Source organism: Rhinopithecus roxellana, chromosome 15 (genome assembly GCF_007565055.1).
Source record: "Rhinopithecus roxellana isolate Shanxi Qingling chromosome 15, ASM756505v1, whole genome shotgun sequence".
In the NCBI taxonomy this organism is placed as follows: Eukaryota; Metazoa; Chordata; class Mammalia; order Primates; family Cercopithecidae; genus Rhinopithecus; species Rhinopithecus roxellana.
This window is the reverse complement of record NC_044563.1, coordinates 87,172,849-87,191,979: the sequence shown is the minus strand read 5'-3', so window position 1 is coordinate 87,191,979 and position 19,131 is coordinate 87,172,849. Positions and strand designations below refer to the sequence as shown.

The 19,131-nt window shown below is 42.6% G+C and overlaps 1 protein-coding gene across 1 annotated transcript in view; it reads right to left on the bottom strand.

The window, feature by feature from the left end:
- Window positions 1-1,279: 1,279 nt before the first annotated feature.
- SYT9 (synaptotagmin 9) overlaps window positions 1,280-19,131 on the bottom strand; it is a 229,336-nt gene continuing 211,484 nt past the window's right edge. Inside the window, exon 7 of the mRNA XM_010361027.2 lies at window positions 1,280-2,124. Within this exon, the coding sequence (XP_010359329.2) occupies window positions 2,116-2,124 (9 nt within the window). The 3' untranslated portion in view covers window positions 1,280-2,115. The remainder of the gene's footprint in view (window positions 2,125-19,131) is intronic.

Here is a 19,131-nt window from a genome sequence, read left to right as displayed (position 1 = left end):
GCTCTCATTGCCAAGGACATGTCAGAATTTATTGGGATGGCTACCTGATACCTATTGAAGACAGTTTTCTTTCTCTGGGACCATTTCTCTGGGCTCATCTGCCTAGCTTTACAGACAATATTTCTGCTAACTATCCTGGTAGTGCTAGCCCTTCATATTTTGGTTCTAAACACTGGTATGGCGGCGGATGTCCGAATGAGGAAAGATGAGCAGAGGGGAACCTTGAGCAGAGGAAGTTGAATTTTCCTTATGGCATCAGACATAGGCAGAACCTTGGATTCTCTTTGAATCCCAGTGGGTGGAAGTCGATCAGAGAAGTGAAGCTTGAATGTAATGACACTGCTTCCTACAACCAAAGGCCTATAGCCTTCTTAGATCTGCCATCAGAGTAGAGCTTCTTGTACAGTACTAGGCAGCTGGGGCAATGAGAACTTTCTGAAGACATGTAACGATCCTTCTTCCACCCAGTTAGTTCCATGATGAAATGTTAATTGAAACAAAGATAATGAACTTTCCGGGAAGGTAAACTACAATCCAACTCTGGATTCTGCTGCAAAGAGATTGTGTGAAAAGAAAAATATTATTTTAAAGTAGTGGTGCAAATGTGTGGATGGGGTGCCTTGCATCTATAATGGGACAGAGATGACCATTAGGTAACAGCCCCCAGTCCTCCCAGGATATGCTGAGGCCTTTGGTTTCATTTACAGGGAGGCAGAAGCAATGAGGATGAGGCGCATAGCTGGCCATTGGTTGGCAGACTTGGTCAGGAAGGAAGCTGAGTAATGAATGAGATGCCTGGGGAGGGCCCTTGACCTTCACTCTTACAGGTATTTCCATCCCCAAGTGCTGTGAAAGTGATGTATGTGTCTGAAGTGAGAAGAAAGCCTCTGTGTGTGGTTGCCCAAGGCTATGACTTTGGGCCATTGCATATGGAAATACCCCAGAAGGCACTCAGGCCAGAGAAACCCAAAATCTGTGCCTTTCTCTAGGGGATGGCTGTGTTCTCTCTCCATGATCTCATCTTACCCCTTTTTGTTTGAGATGGAGTCTCGCTCGGTCGCCCAGGCTGGAGTGCAGTGGTGCGATCTCGGCTCACTGCAAGCTCTGCCTCCCAGGTTCACACCATTCTCCTGCCTCAGCCTCCCGAGTAGCTGGGACTGTAGGTGCCTGCCACCACACCCAGCTAATTTTTTGTATTTTTAGTAGAGATGGGGTTTCACCGTGCTACCCAGGATGGTCTTGATCTCCTGACCTTGTGATTCGCCCGCCTCGGCTTCCCAAAGTGCTGGGATTACAGGCATGAGCCACTGCACCCGGCCAACAATTACTTTTCATTCTAATAACATTCCCAGTTGAAAGGAAGTGGCTGCTGGTTACTGAGTGAATAGTGTTGGGGGTCTCTGATTCCTCAAAATCTGGTTTTAGCAGAAAACAGGGCCATGTTGATACTGGTACTCTCTACCATGTGCATGGGAGGAGGCAGTGAATTTGCTGTGAACTAGCCCTCCTTGCACTAGATTTTTTTTCCAGGGAACAGCCTGCTTGTCCTATTATTCTCTTGGGGCTCTTCCTTGCAAATCTGGAGCACTTTTGGGGAACAGTTATTTTCTGGAGACAGTCATTAGCTCAAAGGTAGTCATGTGTGAATTGAGATCTGCTGCCTATTTAGCACCTGGATATATTTTTAAATATTCTGTCCTTCCAGGGCATTCTAGAAAATAATATTATGTTAGAATAACAATTTCCAGGGCAGATGCTATGTCCTCACCACCAAAGGCTTCATATGAAACACTGAGTCCTGGTACTCCTGGTACAGTCCTAGATATACTGTCACTATATCTATCATTTGTTTTCATTCATAGTCCAATCTTGGTTCTTGGCATGAGAGACATGCTACCCTGCAGCACATCACCTTGGGCCACCTGCAGAATGTGGCTGAACCATTCAGGTTCACCAAACCCGGTCTGGAAAGAAGGCCAGTTATTGCTGTGGTTACAGCTGAGCGTTTGGTCACTGGAATTGTCTGGGTGTTGCTGGATGGAAAAAGTTACTTAAGATCTTTGTGAGATGGTTGTCCTGTTGTGTCCTTGGCGCAAGCAGTCCTCTTACTCATGGTCATCGTTTCTGCAGGAAGAAAAAACAAAAAAATAATTTGGCCTTCATTCATACATTTTTTTTCTTTTTTTTCTTTTTTTTTTGAGATGGAGTCTTGCTCTGTCACCCAGGCTGGAATGCAGTGGCATGATCTTGGCTCACTGCAACCTCCGCCTCCTGGGTTCAAGCAATTCTCCTGCCTCAGCCTCCCAAGTAGCTGGGATTACAGGCACCTGCCACCACAACTGGCTAATTTTTGTATTTTTAGTAGAGACAGGGTATCACCATGTTGGCCAGGCTGGTCTTGAACTCCTGACCTCCTGATCTGCCTGCCTCGGCCTCCCAAAGTGCTGGGATTACAGGCGTGAGCCACCGCGCCTAGCCCATTCATACATTTTTAATGTGCATCAAACAAGTGCCAGACATGCTAATAGATGCTGGGGATATAAAGACCATAAGTAGGACACCCACCCTGCTTTCAAAGGGCTCACAGATGGAGAAATTACAATGTGAGAAGCTGTATGGAATACTGCAGGGGCAATGAGAGGGAGAAAGTAACTTCAAAGGGATTGAGGAGGTCTACAGAGAACATTCTGAAGGATGAGTCTTGAGGTAGGCCATTTAGGCTTAAGAGGAATCCCTCTGGAAAGAAGGAAGAAAGGTCACTTGGGGTAGAGAAAAGAGACTGTGCAAAGGCAGAAATGCAATAAAGGGCATGGTGCATTGACGGAATCATCACAATTTGGTGTGACTGGACTGTAGTGTGAGGAGTGAAGTGGTCGGAGGTAAGGCTGGTGATGTGATTTAGTTATGCCCCCACCCAAATCTCAACTTGAGTTGTATCTCCCAGGCTTCCCATGTGTTGTGGGAGGGACCCAGGAGGGGAGGTAATTGAATCATGGGGGCCAGTCTTCCCTGTGCTATTCTCGTGATAGTGAATAAGTCTCATGAGATCTGATGGGTGTATCAGGGGTTTCTGCTTTTGCTTCTTCCTCATTTTCTCCTGCTGTTGCCACGTAAGAAGTTCCTTTCACCTCCTGCCATGATTCTGAGGCCTCCCCAGCCATGTGAAACTGTAAGTCCAATTAAACCTCTTTTTCTTCCCACTCTCAGACATGTCTTTGTCAGCAGCATGAAAATGGACTAATACAGCTGGGATGCAAAGATGAGGTCTGAGTGGTGCAACATCATTCCTTGTCTCCAAGATGTGAAGGAGGGGCTCTCTTAAGGAAGCCCCAGACTTAGACTAGCAGTATCTCTTGTGTTTCACACTCAGCCCAGCATTCAACTTAATTTAAACTCAGGGCACCTGCCAGCACAGATTAAATGTAGTAATACTGCGGCTATAGAGAGAAAAAACTGAAGTGACTTCTATGGATATAAGAATAACAAAATTTACATATAAACTATGAAAGAGTAGCAACCATTCTGACACTGAAATTTATGGACTTCCTTTCAGAGATCAAAAGTTCACATATGAGGCTATTACTTAAGGAAAGCATTAAAAAGCAGTGTGTTCACTGCAAAGGGAAACAATGTTTGATTGTGACCCATGGCTTTGAAGTGTGTGCATGTGTGCGGGTGCACACACACATCTCTGGGAAAGGGGTATTTGTTTCTGTGTCTAGGAAGAAAGCATGAATGATATTTGTCTTAATATTGTGGTTCAAATATCAGTTTGCCAGATCAGCTGCTACCCTGGAACGTCTTCCGAATAGCTCTACTTTCTAAGCCACCACCTATGTCAGGCCTTTGGTTCCCTAGCCACTCTTTCAAACTGTGAAACCCATACCCATATCAGTTTGCCAATTCCTGAGTCCTTTCTCATCAGAGAAAGCAAATTGTTAACAGGCTCAGTGCCACCAATGAATGTGATCTGGAATTAAGTTGTGATGGTATCAGCCAATATTCCTTCATTTTTGGGTACTTACTGTATGCCAGGCACTGGGATATAGACTTTACAAGTTCTTAAAAGACCCCTTGGGGTTCTTTAATGGAGGATGCAGAGTTGTAGAGACAATAATTTGCACAAAGCCACACTGTGACTAAGGGTCAGAGCTAAGATTTAAACCCAAGACTTTTAATTTCAAAGTCCAAGCTTTAGCAATTATGTCAATTTCCTCTGTAGGTCCAGTCCACATTTCTGATGTATTAAAAGTACCTTATCTGCCTTGGCTTTCTAGACTCTTAATCTAGCCAGATTAGCTGCCTTTAAGACGCCTAGTCCAAACTAGTAGCATACAGCAGGTGCCATATCCCACTTGTGGTTTCCTAGCTGCTCATCCCATTTCTCTGGATTCCCCCAGCTAGTGACATGCATAGGTATCTTGTTTACCCCCTCAGTTCTGTGTACAACCTCATTTTTCCTTGTTATGACCTAGTTTTACCTCTTCATTTAAGCAGTTCCTTCAGAATGCTTTGGGTTTAGCTCTCCCAAAGTATCCAGCCTTAGGGACCACCTCTGTACCTGATTTCTTATGGCCTGTCTAAGGCCTCCTTAGAGGGCTAGGCTGCAATCTCAGCCAATTTTTTACCAGTCCCCATACCCAGGGATACCACTAGCAGAGACATTGTTGCCAATGGCCAAGTCATAGCATAGCTCCGACCTGAACTCCATAGCTGGACTTTGCTCATTTGGTGAATTTCCTTGTGCATGCAATTAGCCAGTCAAGGTCAGCCTCTGGAAATACGGCGGTGTGGCCTACTGGTCTACCCCTTCTTAAGGTACAGTCCTTCAGTTGGGTGAGTTTTCTGGGCTCTGAATCTTTTCCTCTTCTGGACAGTGCCACTAAGGTCCTAGAATGCTTGTGAGCTGGGACCAAGCCCACAAGATGACAGGATTAAAGAGTTTCAATACATCTGGTGGCATGGTAGGGTCATTGCTACCAGTAGTCTTGCAAGACCAGCCTCTTGAAAACAAACTTATTCTAGGGAAAGTCAAGTATACAAGTTAGGTCTGAAAAAGTTGTCTCAGGAGAAGACATGAGTAAATTTTGCTGTTGTTGCTCAGCCCCCTTTTGTCTGGCTTCTGTTGGGGGAAAACTAGAAAAACTCAACCAAATCAAACAAAATAAGCAAATTACACCTTTCCAAACTCCTATAACCTAGTGAGCTGTTTTTCAGCTAAAAATTTTATAAAACAAAATGGGAGAAAAGATTTTTCTGTAATTCAGAAAAGCATTGACTCAGTGGGATTTTGGTGAGACGAGGGTGGTAGAGACTGAGGCATCAACACCAGAGACTGTAATGGTGGTTTAATAACTATTAAGCATAATGCTAGCCTGGCTGGTTCCAATGCTGGTGCCAGCCCTATTTCCATGGGCAGAAGCAGCAGTGTCCTTGTTATGAGACTTGGTGGGCTCCCAGGCAGTACCAGGGGTTTAGAAGGTACCAACAACTCCAGTAGTATCAACAGGAAGTAGTGGTTACAATCCTATCTGAACAGAGGAGATTTTAAGTGAATTCAGTTGTCCTGAGACATAAGGATCTAATTTGAATTAAACTGAATTGAAACCAAAGATGAGAACTGTCCTAATGAAAACTGTAATGTGAAGTGACATTTCAATCACAAAAATGACAGCTGATATGAGACAGGCCATTGAAACAGACCCCAAATTAAGAACATGAAAAGATAGAGTGAAACATTAGATAATATCTCTCTGTGAATATGAAAATGGGACTTTATTACAGGAAGTACCTAAGGGCTCTGAACTAAGAAGCTTGTCAAAAATGGAAGTGATTCTTATTACATGATTTAATCTTATATATACTTAATATTGTTAAATTTACATTTAAAATTTTATTTAAAAAGCACAAAAATCTCAGGATTTTGTTGACTGTTTATTGCTTACCACAGCTTTGCAAATATATGAAGATTCATCATGCTCTGCTGGTTTAGAATCTGATTTTGTTGACTGTTGCTTAGCGCAGCTTTACAAATATGTGAAGAATTATCACACTCTGCCAGTTTACAATCTGATTAGCTTTCTGTAAAGAGGACATTCTATTTTTTTTTTTTTAACTTCCCCTCTCCCCTTTAAGAACAAGTATGTTAAAGAAATAAAGCAGTATGAATGTGACTATCCTGCCTTTCAGGAGATTGGGTCAGTAGCATGGAGAATGAAAGAGTCCATTTGGGCTATAACTACTATTTATTGATTGCTTAAGCACTAGCTCTATCCTAAGAACTTTGCATACCTTATCTCCTTCATGCCTCACCTACCTCAACCCTCTGTGACAGATATTACAATTACAGTTTTACAGTGAGGTAACTGAGTCTGAAAAAGGCCAAATAATAAAGGTAGTAAATGGCAGAGCCAGAATCTGCCACCATGCTTTTATGGATTCAAATGTATGCTCTTAAGTACTATGCCCAGAATGGTAAATTATTGTGCTTTGAATAGTAACTCCACTACAGCACCTTTCTAAAAAGGATTCTCAGTCCAGAAATGAATTCTGACCAGTCCAGACTTCATAGGAGAGTGTGTTAAGATTCACTGTCAAGTAGACCTTGAGGGGAAAGGTGGCAAATGGTGTGTGGCATGTGTGACATATAGACTGTTATTTACTGAGAGGAGCTCATTACAAACAATCAAGAAGCAAAGGCTACAGTGAAGGCACCACTCAGAAGGTAAGACAAGGACTGTCATATTTTTCAGATGAGGTGGCAAGATAGGAAATTACTACAGGGCCAAAATTACTATACCTGATGAAGTAAAGCGGAGGATGTTTGGAGTTTGTTACTTCAAATTAATATTCATTACATGTATTCATAATTCAACAAACATTTATTGAGTACCAGGCATTTGTGCTGAGCAATAAGAAAACAAAGTTAGGCTCGGTGCTGTGGCTCACGCCTGTAATCCCAGCACTTTGGGAGGCCAAGGTGGGTGGATCACCTGAGGTCAGGAGTTCAAGACCAGCCTGGTCAACATGGTGAAACCCTGTCTCTACTAAAAGCACAAAAATTAGCTGGGTGTGGTGGTGGGTGCCTGTAGTCCCAGCTATTTGGGAGGCTGAGGCAGGAGAACCACTTGAACCTGGGAGGCAGAGGTTGCAGTGAGCTGAGATTATGCCACTGCACTCCAGCCTGGGTGACAGAGCCAGACTCCCTCTCAAAAAGCAAACAAACAAACAAACAAACCAAAAAAACACAAAAATAATGCACATCCTATTCTTGAAGGGCTCAGTGTGGTCAAAAGAAGACTATAGAATCAAGGATGAAGAGAAGGAACAGAGAGTAAAAGGACATCTCAGCAGGAAGCTCTGATTGTGACTACTATGTGGGAGTGTGTGTGTCCATAATTCCATCTACCCAAATCAGGGAATAGGAATGATAAAAGTTGTAACAAAAAATTCGATAAGGGTGAAATTGGAAAGATTCCTAGGATATATATGATGCACTGGGTTACAAAATGAAATTTCATTAAAAAGCCTAGGATTGTCTCCCACTGACAGTACAGCAAGCAGAAGCCAACCAGAAGAAGAAACTTGCCTTATTAATTCATAGCTCTGGTAAAATTCCCCTGTGAGGCAACCAATGCCCCGTCCCATGTCTGTGCACAGTTATTCTACCTCTGCAATTTGGGACTCAAATCCCTGGTCATCTGTAATTTCAATTCCTAGAAAGAGCTCCTAAACTGATCATTTTGTTCCTATTAATTAGAAAAGGAACTGTGACACAGAAAGGTTGAACAAATAAGAATTATAAATGATGCTTTTGTGTAAATTTTATTTATTCAAGTGCAATACACATCTTGTTATCCCAATTTTTCTTTTGTTTTTAAGCTAAATGCTTAACAATCTGATATACTAGAAAATTATAAGATTCATGATTTTAATGGACATGTTTAGAATAACTTAACTAAATTTATAGTCACCATTTAAATGCTTAGGAAAATCTATTATACTACATTTATAAAGCTTATTTTTAAGATGTTGAAATGCTTAAGATAATTTCACCTAAATGTATAAGATTTTATTTATTAGCATTATAAAAGTTATGTGATTGAGAACAATTTTGTTTAACAATTGCATTCGATGTTTGGAGTGTTTAATCACATTTTAAATTTATGATTTTAGTTTGAAATATTCACATAAATTTAATTAGTCAATTGCTTAAACAATGCTTAAAAATGTAGGAGAATTTTACTCACTAGATTTATATCCTTTTCCTTATTTAAAAATATTTAAGAGAATATGATTGAACATAAAGTTGGTGTTTAAAAGTTTAGGAAAGTTTAATCTGTTAAATTAATGAGCTAATGAGAATTTAACAAAGAACAAGTGAAAAAAGTATTATTTCAAAACAAAATTATTAGATCTATAATCATTATAGTGGTTAACATGTAGAATTTGGTATATACTATTATAAGAATATTAGATATATTATTATTCCTTACCACAATTCTCTGAGGCAGGTACTGTTATTCCTATTCTACAGCTGAGAAAATCAAGGTACAGACAAGTGAGTAACTGCTTTATCAAGTGTGTTAGTTTCTTGGGGTTGCCATAATGAAGTATCACAAACTGGATGGCTGAAAATAACAGAATTTTGTTGTCTCACAGTTCTGGAGGCTAGAAGTCTGAAGTCAAGGTACCAGTGGGCCCATACTTTCTCTGAAGGCTCTATGGGAGAATTCTTCCCTGCCTCTTCCTACCTCTTAGTGGTTGCCAGCAATCCTTTGCTTATAGCTGCATCACTACAATTCATGCCTCCATTGTCACATGGCAGTCTCCTGTATGTCCCTCTATGTCTTTATATGACCTTCTTATAAGGACACTAGTCATGGGATTTGGTGCCTACCCTGATCCAGCATAAGCTCATCTTAACATGTTATCTGCAAAGATCTTATTTCCAAATAAGGTGACATTCTGATGTTCTGGGTAGACATAAATTTTGGGAGGACACTATTCAAACCAGTACCCCATAGTCACCAATATCCAGCACATTGATAAGCCCAATGTCAGTTCGTAATCCTCATTTTGTTTACATCTTACTTGTCACATCTGGGCATTCCCTCTTTCTGGAAACAATTTCTTTCTTGCCTTCTAGGATACCACACCCTCTTGGTTTTCTTACTATTTCAATGACTTGCTCCTTCTCTGTCTATCAGTTTCTCTTCTTTTCTCTACCTTTAAATAGAATGTCCCAGTTCTTAGTCCTGGGACCTCTTCTCTTTACCATTTATATCTCATCCATTTTTACAGCCTGATCTTTCTCTGGAACTCTAGATTCCTGCATCTAACTGCTATTTTATGTTTTCCTATGGATATCCAATAGTTGCTTCAAACTTATTACGTCCAACTCCTGATCATCCCGCATAGGTGCTCTACCTGCAGTCTTCCTGAGCTCACTTAATGGCAGCTCTGTCTTTCCATGGTCAACCTTGGAATCATCCTTTACTTCTCTCTCTCATACACTACAGAAAACCCTACTGGGTCTCCCTTCAAAATATACCCAGAATGTAACCATTTCTCACCATGTTCCCTGCTTCTACACTGTCCAAGTCTCTGTTATTGCCATCTGGATTATAGCAGTAGACTCCTAATGGGTATTCTCATGTCCAACCTTGTCATTATGTAGTCTAGTCTCAACACAGCAGCAGAGAGATCAGTGATAACTTTGGATCATGTCACATCTCTCTTAAAAATTGCCATCTTGGCAAATGAGTCAAAGTACTTTTGAAGCTCTACTGGGTTCAGGTAACCTGAGCTCTACCCACTGTTACCTTTCTGATCTCATCCCTACTTCTTTCTCTTTTTTCTCTCCTGCATCCCCCACATTGCTGTCCTCACTATTCCTCTTGTGAACTTCCTTAAGACCTTGGTATTGGCAGTTCCCTTAGCCTGTATTTCTGCATGGCCACAGGGCTTGCTCCCTCATCTCCTTCAAGTGTTTGCTCAAATATTCCAATTGTTTGTGAGCCCTACCATTACCTCCATTAAAATTAACCCCCTGTAAAAAGTAAATAATCTATATCACACTTCCGATCCCCATTACATGCTCTATTAAATTAAATTAGTTAATTAATTAATTAATTTTTTGAGATGGAGTCTCACTCTTGTTGCCCAGGCTGGAGTGCAGTGGCATGATCTCAGCTCACTGCAACCTCTGCCTCCCAGGTTCAAGCAATTCTCCTGCCTCAGCCTTTTGAGTAGCTGGGATTACAGGCACCCACCACCATGCCTGGCTAATTTTTGTACTTTTCGTAGAGAAGGTGTTTTGCCATGTTTGTCAGTCTGGTCTCAAACTCCTGACCTCAGGTTATCCACCCACCACAGCCTCCCAAAGCGCTGGGATTACAGGTATGAGCCACTGCACCCGGCCCTATTTCATTTTTCATAGCATTTACCTTCAGTATAACATAATATGGCTGTGTCTCCCACTAGGCAAGTTTCCCTAGAGCAAAGATTTTTGACAATTTTTTCCCTAAAAATGTATCTTCAGTACCTATAGTAGGTATTCAATCAATATTTGTTGAACAAATAAATGCTTGAAACTTTCCATTTCCTTCTGCAAAGTGATTGTTTCAAAGGAAACTTGCTTGACTCTTACTTGGACAGAATTCTTACAATACAGCAAATGATGCCATGCAATGAGGCACCTTGAAAGATTGCTGGGATAGGCTGACAGCATGGCAGCCAACATAGTGACTCCAGGCTTGCAGGAATTCTGTGCTTTCTGGAGGAAATGGTCATGGGTTTCCCACCCTGCCTTTTAAACTAAGGTAAGTCTCTTATAAAGACCTTTGTGAGAACTGTTTGAGGCTTCATGCCACTGCAAATCCATCTGAGATGATGACTGGGACCTTCATTGCCATTGTCTTAATTCTCATGGGTGTTGCCTTGCTCTCTGGCATTGAGAGCTAGCTCTCAGTTACTTTGATGCATTAATAGAACCACTATGCCTGCAGATTTGAAAAAAAATGACATGTAGAATTTGTCTAAGAAATCAATAAGTAAAACTTGTAAAAATCATTTTACAAGTTGTAAGATAGAAGAAATTGAAATTCTATCCAACAAGAACTTATTCAATGCTGACTTTGTGCCAGGCATTTTGCCAGGTGCTTGTTATACAATGATGAATAACACTTAGGCCCATTCTCAAGGAGCAGTGGGAGGTGCTGGGGATGACACACACACAGATAACATCAAGTAGCACAAAATGCTATGTCAGGGGCAGGCATAAGGTGCTAGGAGAAGATAGCACAGACGAGAAATATTTAGCTCATACCACAGGATCTTCAGAATGTTTCCTGAAGAAGCTGACAACTGATTAGATGCTAAAAAGACAGGCTGGATCTAGCCAGGAAAAGAGGGGTTGAAAGGACAGCACAAGAAAAAGTTAAAGCAGAAGCAAAGGCATGGGGGTGAATAGAAAGCATTGTGTGAACCACCAGCAATTAGGTGTGGCCTCAACATAAAGTATAAGGAGGAGATGGAGGCAGGGTCTCAGAGAACCTTGAATGCCAAGGTAGGGAACTCAATCTTGATCTTGTTCAGAATGAAGGGCAGTTATTGAAGGATTTTTAAGTGGGAGAGTTACATGCTCAAATTTGTACTTTAGTACTTGAAGGAGTGTAGAGGTTGGATTGAAGAGCAAACAGGAGAGTCAGAAAAGCAGAACTGAGTGATAGTATGGGATCAGCTGAAGCACCCCTCTTGCCTTGACAGATCCCACTGAGCCTGACCCTGTAGAATTACTGGTGAGTGAAGATGGGAAGGAGGTCGTTGGCTTCAGCACTTGAGAACTCTAGGTGGCAGGTTCCAAAACAGGACCGGGGTGTTTAAATTTAGCATTTCCTGAATAGGGACCAATGGAGCTCTGAAAAAATAAGTCAAAAATATAAATACCAAAGAGATAATGAATGAAGAGTTATATATCTATCACCCACTCTCAATTGACCCTAAACTTTAGTGATCAATAAAATAGACATTAGATCTGTTCCCCTGTGACCTTGACTTCAGGATATCACCATTACGACTTATGGAAGGTGGCCATTTTCTGGCTAAAGAGCAAGATCCCAAGGTCCTCTAGCTCTCATTCACCTGACATGAGGAAGACACTGGAGGGAGGTATAACCAGCCTGCTGCGTGTGCAGGTACCTTGCCTCTCTCCTCTGGATGCCTCCACCCACTGTGAGGAGCTGTGTGCAGACTGCACCTTGTCTTAATCTTCCCTTGGGTACTTACACACTGACCAGCCCCCTCCTGCCTCCTGACTATTGCATACTAGAAACTGCTCCATGATCAGAGAGCAAAAGCTCAATTGCCATGTGTAGTAAAGGTCTGCAGTAAGCCCAAATCAACTAAAAGTCAATTCAGTGGGCACTGACAGACCCTATGCCCCAGACCTAAAGGAGTTCACATCAGGAGAGAAGACAGATGTATCTAACTTACTACAAAATAAAAATGAGAGGTGATAAGTGGTCAATGTACAATCAAATACAATATAAATACAATCAAACTATTAAGGGAGTACTTCATTCCAAATGGGGCATTGTTCACTAGAGACTTCATGGAGGAGGTGGCACCTAAAATGAACCCTGAGGATTATGTAGGACTTACAGACAGTGGGTGACTTCCTTCTTGGGCATCTGCTGGGATCAGCCCCATCTGACTGGATGGTGATACTTGCTTTAGCAGACATGACCCAGGGAAAGGTCATTTTTGCCCAGAATTTACACAGGCCACGAAGAGCAGCTGTAGAATGCACAGCCTATTGTGGTGCCATGAGGGACTGAATACCAACCCCATGAAGTCCTCAAGCAGGGGCCTTCACCCCTTTCCCAGGACCTTCATGCTCTCCTTTCTTTTTCCAGTTGTGATTTACAGATGTGTTTTTCTCTATTTGGGAAAAAGTCTCAGAATTAGCTTAAATGGGCCAGGGACAGTGGCTCATGTCTGTAATCACAGAACTTTGGGAGGCCGAGGTGGGTGGATCGCTTGAGCCCAGGAGTACAGGACTAGCCTGGGCAACATGGTAAAATCCCATCTCTACAAAAAAAAAAAAAAAAAAAAAAATACAAAAATTAACCAGGCATGGTGACAGGTGCCTGTAGTCCCAGCTACTCGGGAGGCTGAGGTAGGAGAATCACTTGAACCCAGGAGGTGGAGGCTGCAGTGAGCCTAGATGGCACCACTGCACTCCAGCCTGGGTGACAGAGCAAGAATCTGTCTCAAAAAAAAAAAAAAAATTAACTTAAACATTGGGATGTTGTATGGAATATACACATCTAATAGGTTGAAAAGAACTTGATTTTGAAAAGTCAGTTAAATATGTGCTAATTTTAGAAAACGTATTGTCTTACAGCTTGCTTTTTTTTTTCTCAGTGAGAGAAAGAGACAGAAACAAAGGCCCTTAAATGTGTTTGTTGGAAAAGAGGATACAAGATAAGAAACTTTCTTTTACCCTTAAAGGTTTAGAGGCTTTTATTGGTATGTTATTAATAATATTAACATTTTTGGCACTATTCCAACTATCAGCTTTTCATTTCAAAGATACTCACAATGTCAAAACAAATAAAACCTATTAGCCGAATTCATTGTCTCTCATCTGTGTATCTGCTGTTCTCTGTACACTGGCTGATAGTAGGCCACGGCATGTATCTCTCAACCATACTGTTAGCACTGGGCCTTTGTGTGACTTAGAAACAGAAGCCTCCTCCAGGCAAATTCACCACTTGGTGAGTGGAGAGAAAGCTGATTTCACTTTAGCTTCACACATCTCCTCAGCCTGGCACCCTAGTGAAGAAATCACCTGCAAGACAGTGTGCTGGGGCCCTGGGGAAACAGCTCTTTGGGGAGGTATCAGGGGCCTTAGGTTATTAAAGGTAACGCCCAGGTCCTATCTCAGAATGACAGGCTGTGTTATTCCGCATAACCATGTAAAATGTGTTTCCCGTGGGCAGTTTCCTATTCGCAGAGACAATTATGATATTAGATGGATATTTCTTTCCCTGGCTATAGAATTTTCAATTTCAGTTACTTGCATTGTCTTATAATTCACTCGTGTTATCCCCAGCCCTGAGGAAATCTTCATTAAATGCTACAGTCTGGCATTTGCATGCTTTGGGGGAATGGGGAAAGGGACTGTGTCTGTGCTTGGGATAGGATAGGGGGATAGGGCAGGGAGAAGATGGTGGCTGGGAGAAGCAGCTGAAAGCCTCTAAAGATGGCTGTAGAGAAGCCTGGAGTGCAGCGGGGAGCAGAAATGGTAAGCATCATCTGGAATCATGACAAGCATAAAAGACCATTCCACCACAGAGACATATTGGTGGAAGAAATCAACTAAGGGCTAGAGCGAAAAGGGTGAGGACTCAGGGTATTTGAGTATTAAAATGAAGGGTGATTCAGGGAGCTGGAGGCTTAGAATCTCATCAAGGGCTGGAAATCAGGTAGGTAGCAAGGAAAGGAAAGAAAAAGGACTGGGGAGCAGCAATGTCAGAAAAGGGGCAACTTACCTGGACTTAGGGATTGGTATCCTGCCCTGTGGGGAAGCTAAGCCCTTTTGGCCAGCTGGAGCCTTTGGCCTGTCAAAGCAGAGGAGACCGCAGAGGGTGCCTGCTGAAGGAGACTGGGCTTAAGGCCTCTTCCCTGGTGCTCCTGAGGAGGGATAGTGAGATCTGAACTTAGGGGCCATGCCCTCTGCGCCCTGGCCTGTCTCCCTTTCGACCTCCTCTCCTACAACTCTACCTCTCGTTGCTCATGGTCCTGGCCACGCCCACCTCCTCTCTACTTCTGGACAGGCCTCCCTGGTCCTTGCTCCAGAGCTGTGTGCTGGCCATCTGCTCCGTGATGGAAACGCACTTCTCAGGCCTTTGCTTGGCTGTCTGCTTCTGGTCAGTCAGGGAAAGTGTCATTTTCTCAGGGCCTTCCCCAGCTACCTAGGACAAAGGAGTGCCCCATCACTGCTGTCACATCTTGCTGTTGTATTTGCATCCTCCAGCTTGTGATGACCTATTTTCTGTTCAACTGGATTCAGTTTGCCTGTCTCCCTCCATCAGAATGCAACCTCTACAGCCTTGCTCAACACCTTATTCCCAGTGTTGGGAATAGCATGCAGCATATGGCGGGGCACAATAAACACTGGCTGAATGAATGTGTGCATGCTAGAGACCAGGACAACTGAAGATAGTCATGGGAACTGATGATAGATAAGCCAATGGCTGGCTCTTAGGCGTTAGGGAAACACTTTGAAGTATCTTCCCAGCTTATACTCGAGGTCTTAGTATGTTTCCCAGGCTGGTCTAGAACTCCTGAGCTCAAGTAATCCATCCACCTTAGCCTCCCAAAGTGCTGGGATTACACGTATGAGCCACTGTGCCTGGCCTCATTTTATTCTTTAAAGGAGTTTCAGGGCTGGGCATGGTGGCACACACCTGTAATCCCAGCACTTTGGGAGGCTGAGGCAGGGGGATCACCTCAGGTTGGGGGTTCAAGACCAGCCTGACCAACATGAAGAAACCCTGTCTCTACTGCAAATACAAAATTAGTCAGGCATAGTGGCACATGCCTGTAATCCCAGATACTTGGGAGGCTGAGGCAGGAGAATCACTTGAACCTGGGAGGTGGAGGTTGCAGTGAGCTGAGATCATACCATTGCACTTCAGCCTGGGCAACAAAAGCGAAACTTCATCTCATAAAAAGGAGTTTGAGTTAGGTTTTCTGTTCCTAGAAACCTAAAGCATTCTACTTGACTCAGGTTGTGATAATTGTCCCATTCAAAGCTCTCTGGGCAACTGGCTCCATTGCTGTCTTGTATGGAATTTATGCTCTGCTCTAGGGACTAGTCTCTCTGAAAGGACTATGGGTAAGGCAACAACAAAAACAAAAGCACTCTGGAAGAGAGGGGGACTTTCAGAGCTGTCCTAATGGATAGACCAGGAGCAACATGTCGAAGCCCCAGTGAGATCATTTTGACTGTGTAGAAGCAAAACTTTGTCAAAAATTAGAACTTTAGAATAGCCTCTCAAGACATCGCACAAGAAGATGGGAGAAGATTGCCTTTGAAATGGGCCCAACTTACATACCCATACCTCTGTGGAAAGAAGCAGTGGATAGAGTCAGAGAGCAGCTTTTCTGAGTGAGTAGAACTGCAGGGAACAGAATCAGGAGTGAGAAGGCCTCTGGGAGCCAGGACATTCTTATCTAATACTTGAGGCCAATGTGGCAACAGGCAGAAGTGCTTATGAGTAGATTTTCTAGACGTTAATTACTTAAGATTATTATGCTTTTGATTTATTTCACATTTGAATTTGATTTCTTATCATTGTTTTGTTTCCTCAGTGCGTGTGTGTGTTTTTAAATATAAACCTGTAATGCTGTCAGTTCTGTCTTACTCAGTGACCCTTGATTGCTCATTCACATTTAAAATTAACAACTGGGTATTTTGTGTATATTTTCTCTGCTTTCATGTGTGCAGACTAATTTTCTAGCTATCTCCTTCTCTAGAGTTGGGATCCAACGAGCAGCAATGTCAGATTTGTTGTTGGTTATGAGGTACATGCTAGTCCCTTGCAAGAAACAGTTTCAGGCACAGCTGGATCCAGAGGTTCAGACAGTGTCGTCAGGACTCATTATCACCTTCTCCACTTCTCAAGTATGCTTTCTTTTGTTTCACTCCATCCTGGAGTACAGTCTATTATTTTGATGGTGAGATAGCAGCCAGCAACTCCACATTTACATCCTCACAGCTTCAAGTCCAGTGGAAAGGTGTGACTTTTCCTGATAGTTCCAACAAAATTCCTGGGCCTAAATTGGGTCACACACTCACCCTGAACCAATCCCTGAATGTGATGATTGGCCTTAAGCCTGGGGAGATGCAAAGACGCTCCTGGAGCTGAAGATGTGGATACCTCTACCCAAACTACATGGTTAGAGGGGGAAGAGGGGATGAGTCTTCAAAGGAAAATGTGGTTCTTTTATCTGAAGAGGAGAAAAAAAGCTGCATAAGCAAAGTCATACATTTTCACTTCAGGCCTTTTCAAGCTAAGATAATGAGGGAAAATTATGTTCTGCTTTGGAGGAATAAAATCTTTGCAACTATAAAATTTAGTCTTAACAGAATACAACATTTAAAACACATCTGTGGGAAAACCACACAGAACATAGCATGACTTCTAAAGTAAAAAAGAGTATTCCATTAACTTTCAGAGTTTTAAAAACAAAGGGCTTTCTGTTAATAAATTTTACTGCATATTGTTCAGTGCATGTCCTACTGGATTTAGAAATTATGGTTATTTTGAAGCATTTGGTTAGGTGGGGAGGAAACATCAGAATCAAAACAACTGAAAGTACATTAGCAAAAAACCTACATCCCAAATCATTTGGGAATGTGAAGTCATAAAGGATGATGAATCAGTGCCAGCAGGATGGAAACAAAATAATTTTCTTTAAAATTCTAAGGCATTGTTCTAGTTTTAATTGTTAAGTGAGCTGAATAATAACAGCTGAGAAGGAAAAGTCTTTAAAAACCAGCATTACTGTGTGATCCCTACACTGACCATACCAGAAACTGGTTGTGCTCTGATTGGCATAGCTGTGTCTTCAAAGCTGCTTGACCAGCACAGAAGTGAGGTTGAGAGGTTTGCTGACATGTGTCAGCATGTGTAAAACTTTTTCCAGGGAGAGGGCAAGAGAAGGAAAAGAAAAGTTAAACTGGAACTCCAATAGGTTATGAAATTCATCTTGATGATAAAACAATGAAGAGAGAAAGCCTTTCCTAACAGGTGGAGAGAAGTAAGTCCACATTTGGACCCGAATAAGCTTGGTAGCTATGCCCAACAAGCACTGAGATGGAAGAACACTGTGAGTTTAAATCTGTATTTAGTCAGCTTTTGTTACAATAACAACCCCCAAATCTTAGTTGCTTACAATACATGCTAATTTCTTGCTGACGAGTTTGTGGTTGGCTGCAGCTCTGCCAGACAGGTAGAGATCTAATTCTGCATTGTCTTGTTCCAGGACCAAGTTGAAGAAGCCCCTGTTTTCCAGGGCATGTTATTCCCATGACAGATGCTAAAAGTTCAAGGGGGTGAGTAGAAACATGTGGAACTGGCATGTTGTCATCCATTCATATTCTGTTGATCAAAGCAAATCACAGGCCCGAGTCCTAAGTCATTGGAGGAGTCAAGACCCTGACAAGAGTGTGGCGGGGCATATAACAATGAAGAAATAATACCATCTACCTTAATCTGACAGCTTGGCCAGTTATTTGTCTCATGATGTTGGATAAATTAGTTAAGCCTCAGTTTCTTTTATCTGGGGAGACAAAACTGTTTACTTCACAGGGTGACAGCTAAACTAGGGATGCCTGTACAGCGCTGAGCACAGTGGCCTGGATAGAGTAGAAAATCTAACATTGGATTGTTATTCACTGGAGGGATCATATTACAGGCAAAGCATGCCTACTTGGGAGGAGTGGCATCCTGACTGGCATCAGGGAGAAGGCAGACAGGAGTTGAGAACTTAGCTGGGCACAGGGGAGGGTATGGTAGTTGGGCAGGCAGGAGAAGGTTTAAGGTGGAGGGAAGAGCAGGGGCCCACCAGACCCCGTGCTCACAAACACTGGGGAATGGATGAATAAATGGGTACATGAGGAGAAACAGTTCAGGCCCTCTCTCAAACAGCTCCAGGAGAACAGCTGGTCTGAGGATGACTGTGGCTTTATTTTCTAGGACAGCCTGGTCACCTTGCTTCCTCTGGGTGAAGCAGACTTTGCCCCTTGAGATCAAACCTGGCAGGCTGTGCTTTCCACACCCCCAGTCCAGTTGCCTCTCTTGTCTCTACTGTCATCATATCCTGCCCTGTACTTCCCCTTCTCCAAACCAGTCCTCCACTTCCACTGTCTCCAGCCCTCCTCTGGTGCTCCATGCCTACCTCCCCTACATCCTTAATCCTTTATGTAAGCTTTCTATCCACTTTCTCACTTCAGCTGAATCCTGGTTCTCCTTTGAAGTCACAACACTTTCTTTGTAGTACTCTCAAGAGGCCTTTTAGTCCCTCACGTTCCATGCATCTATGTGTCTCAGGGTG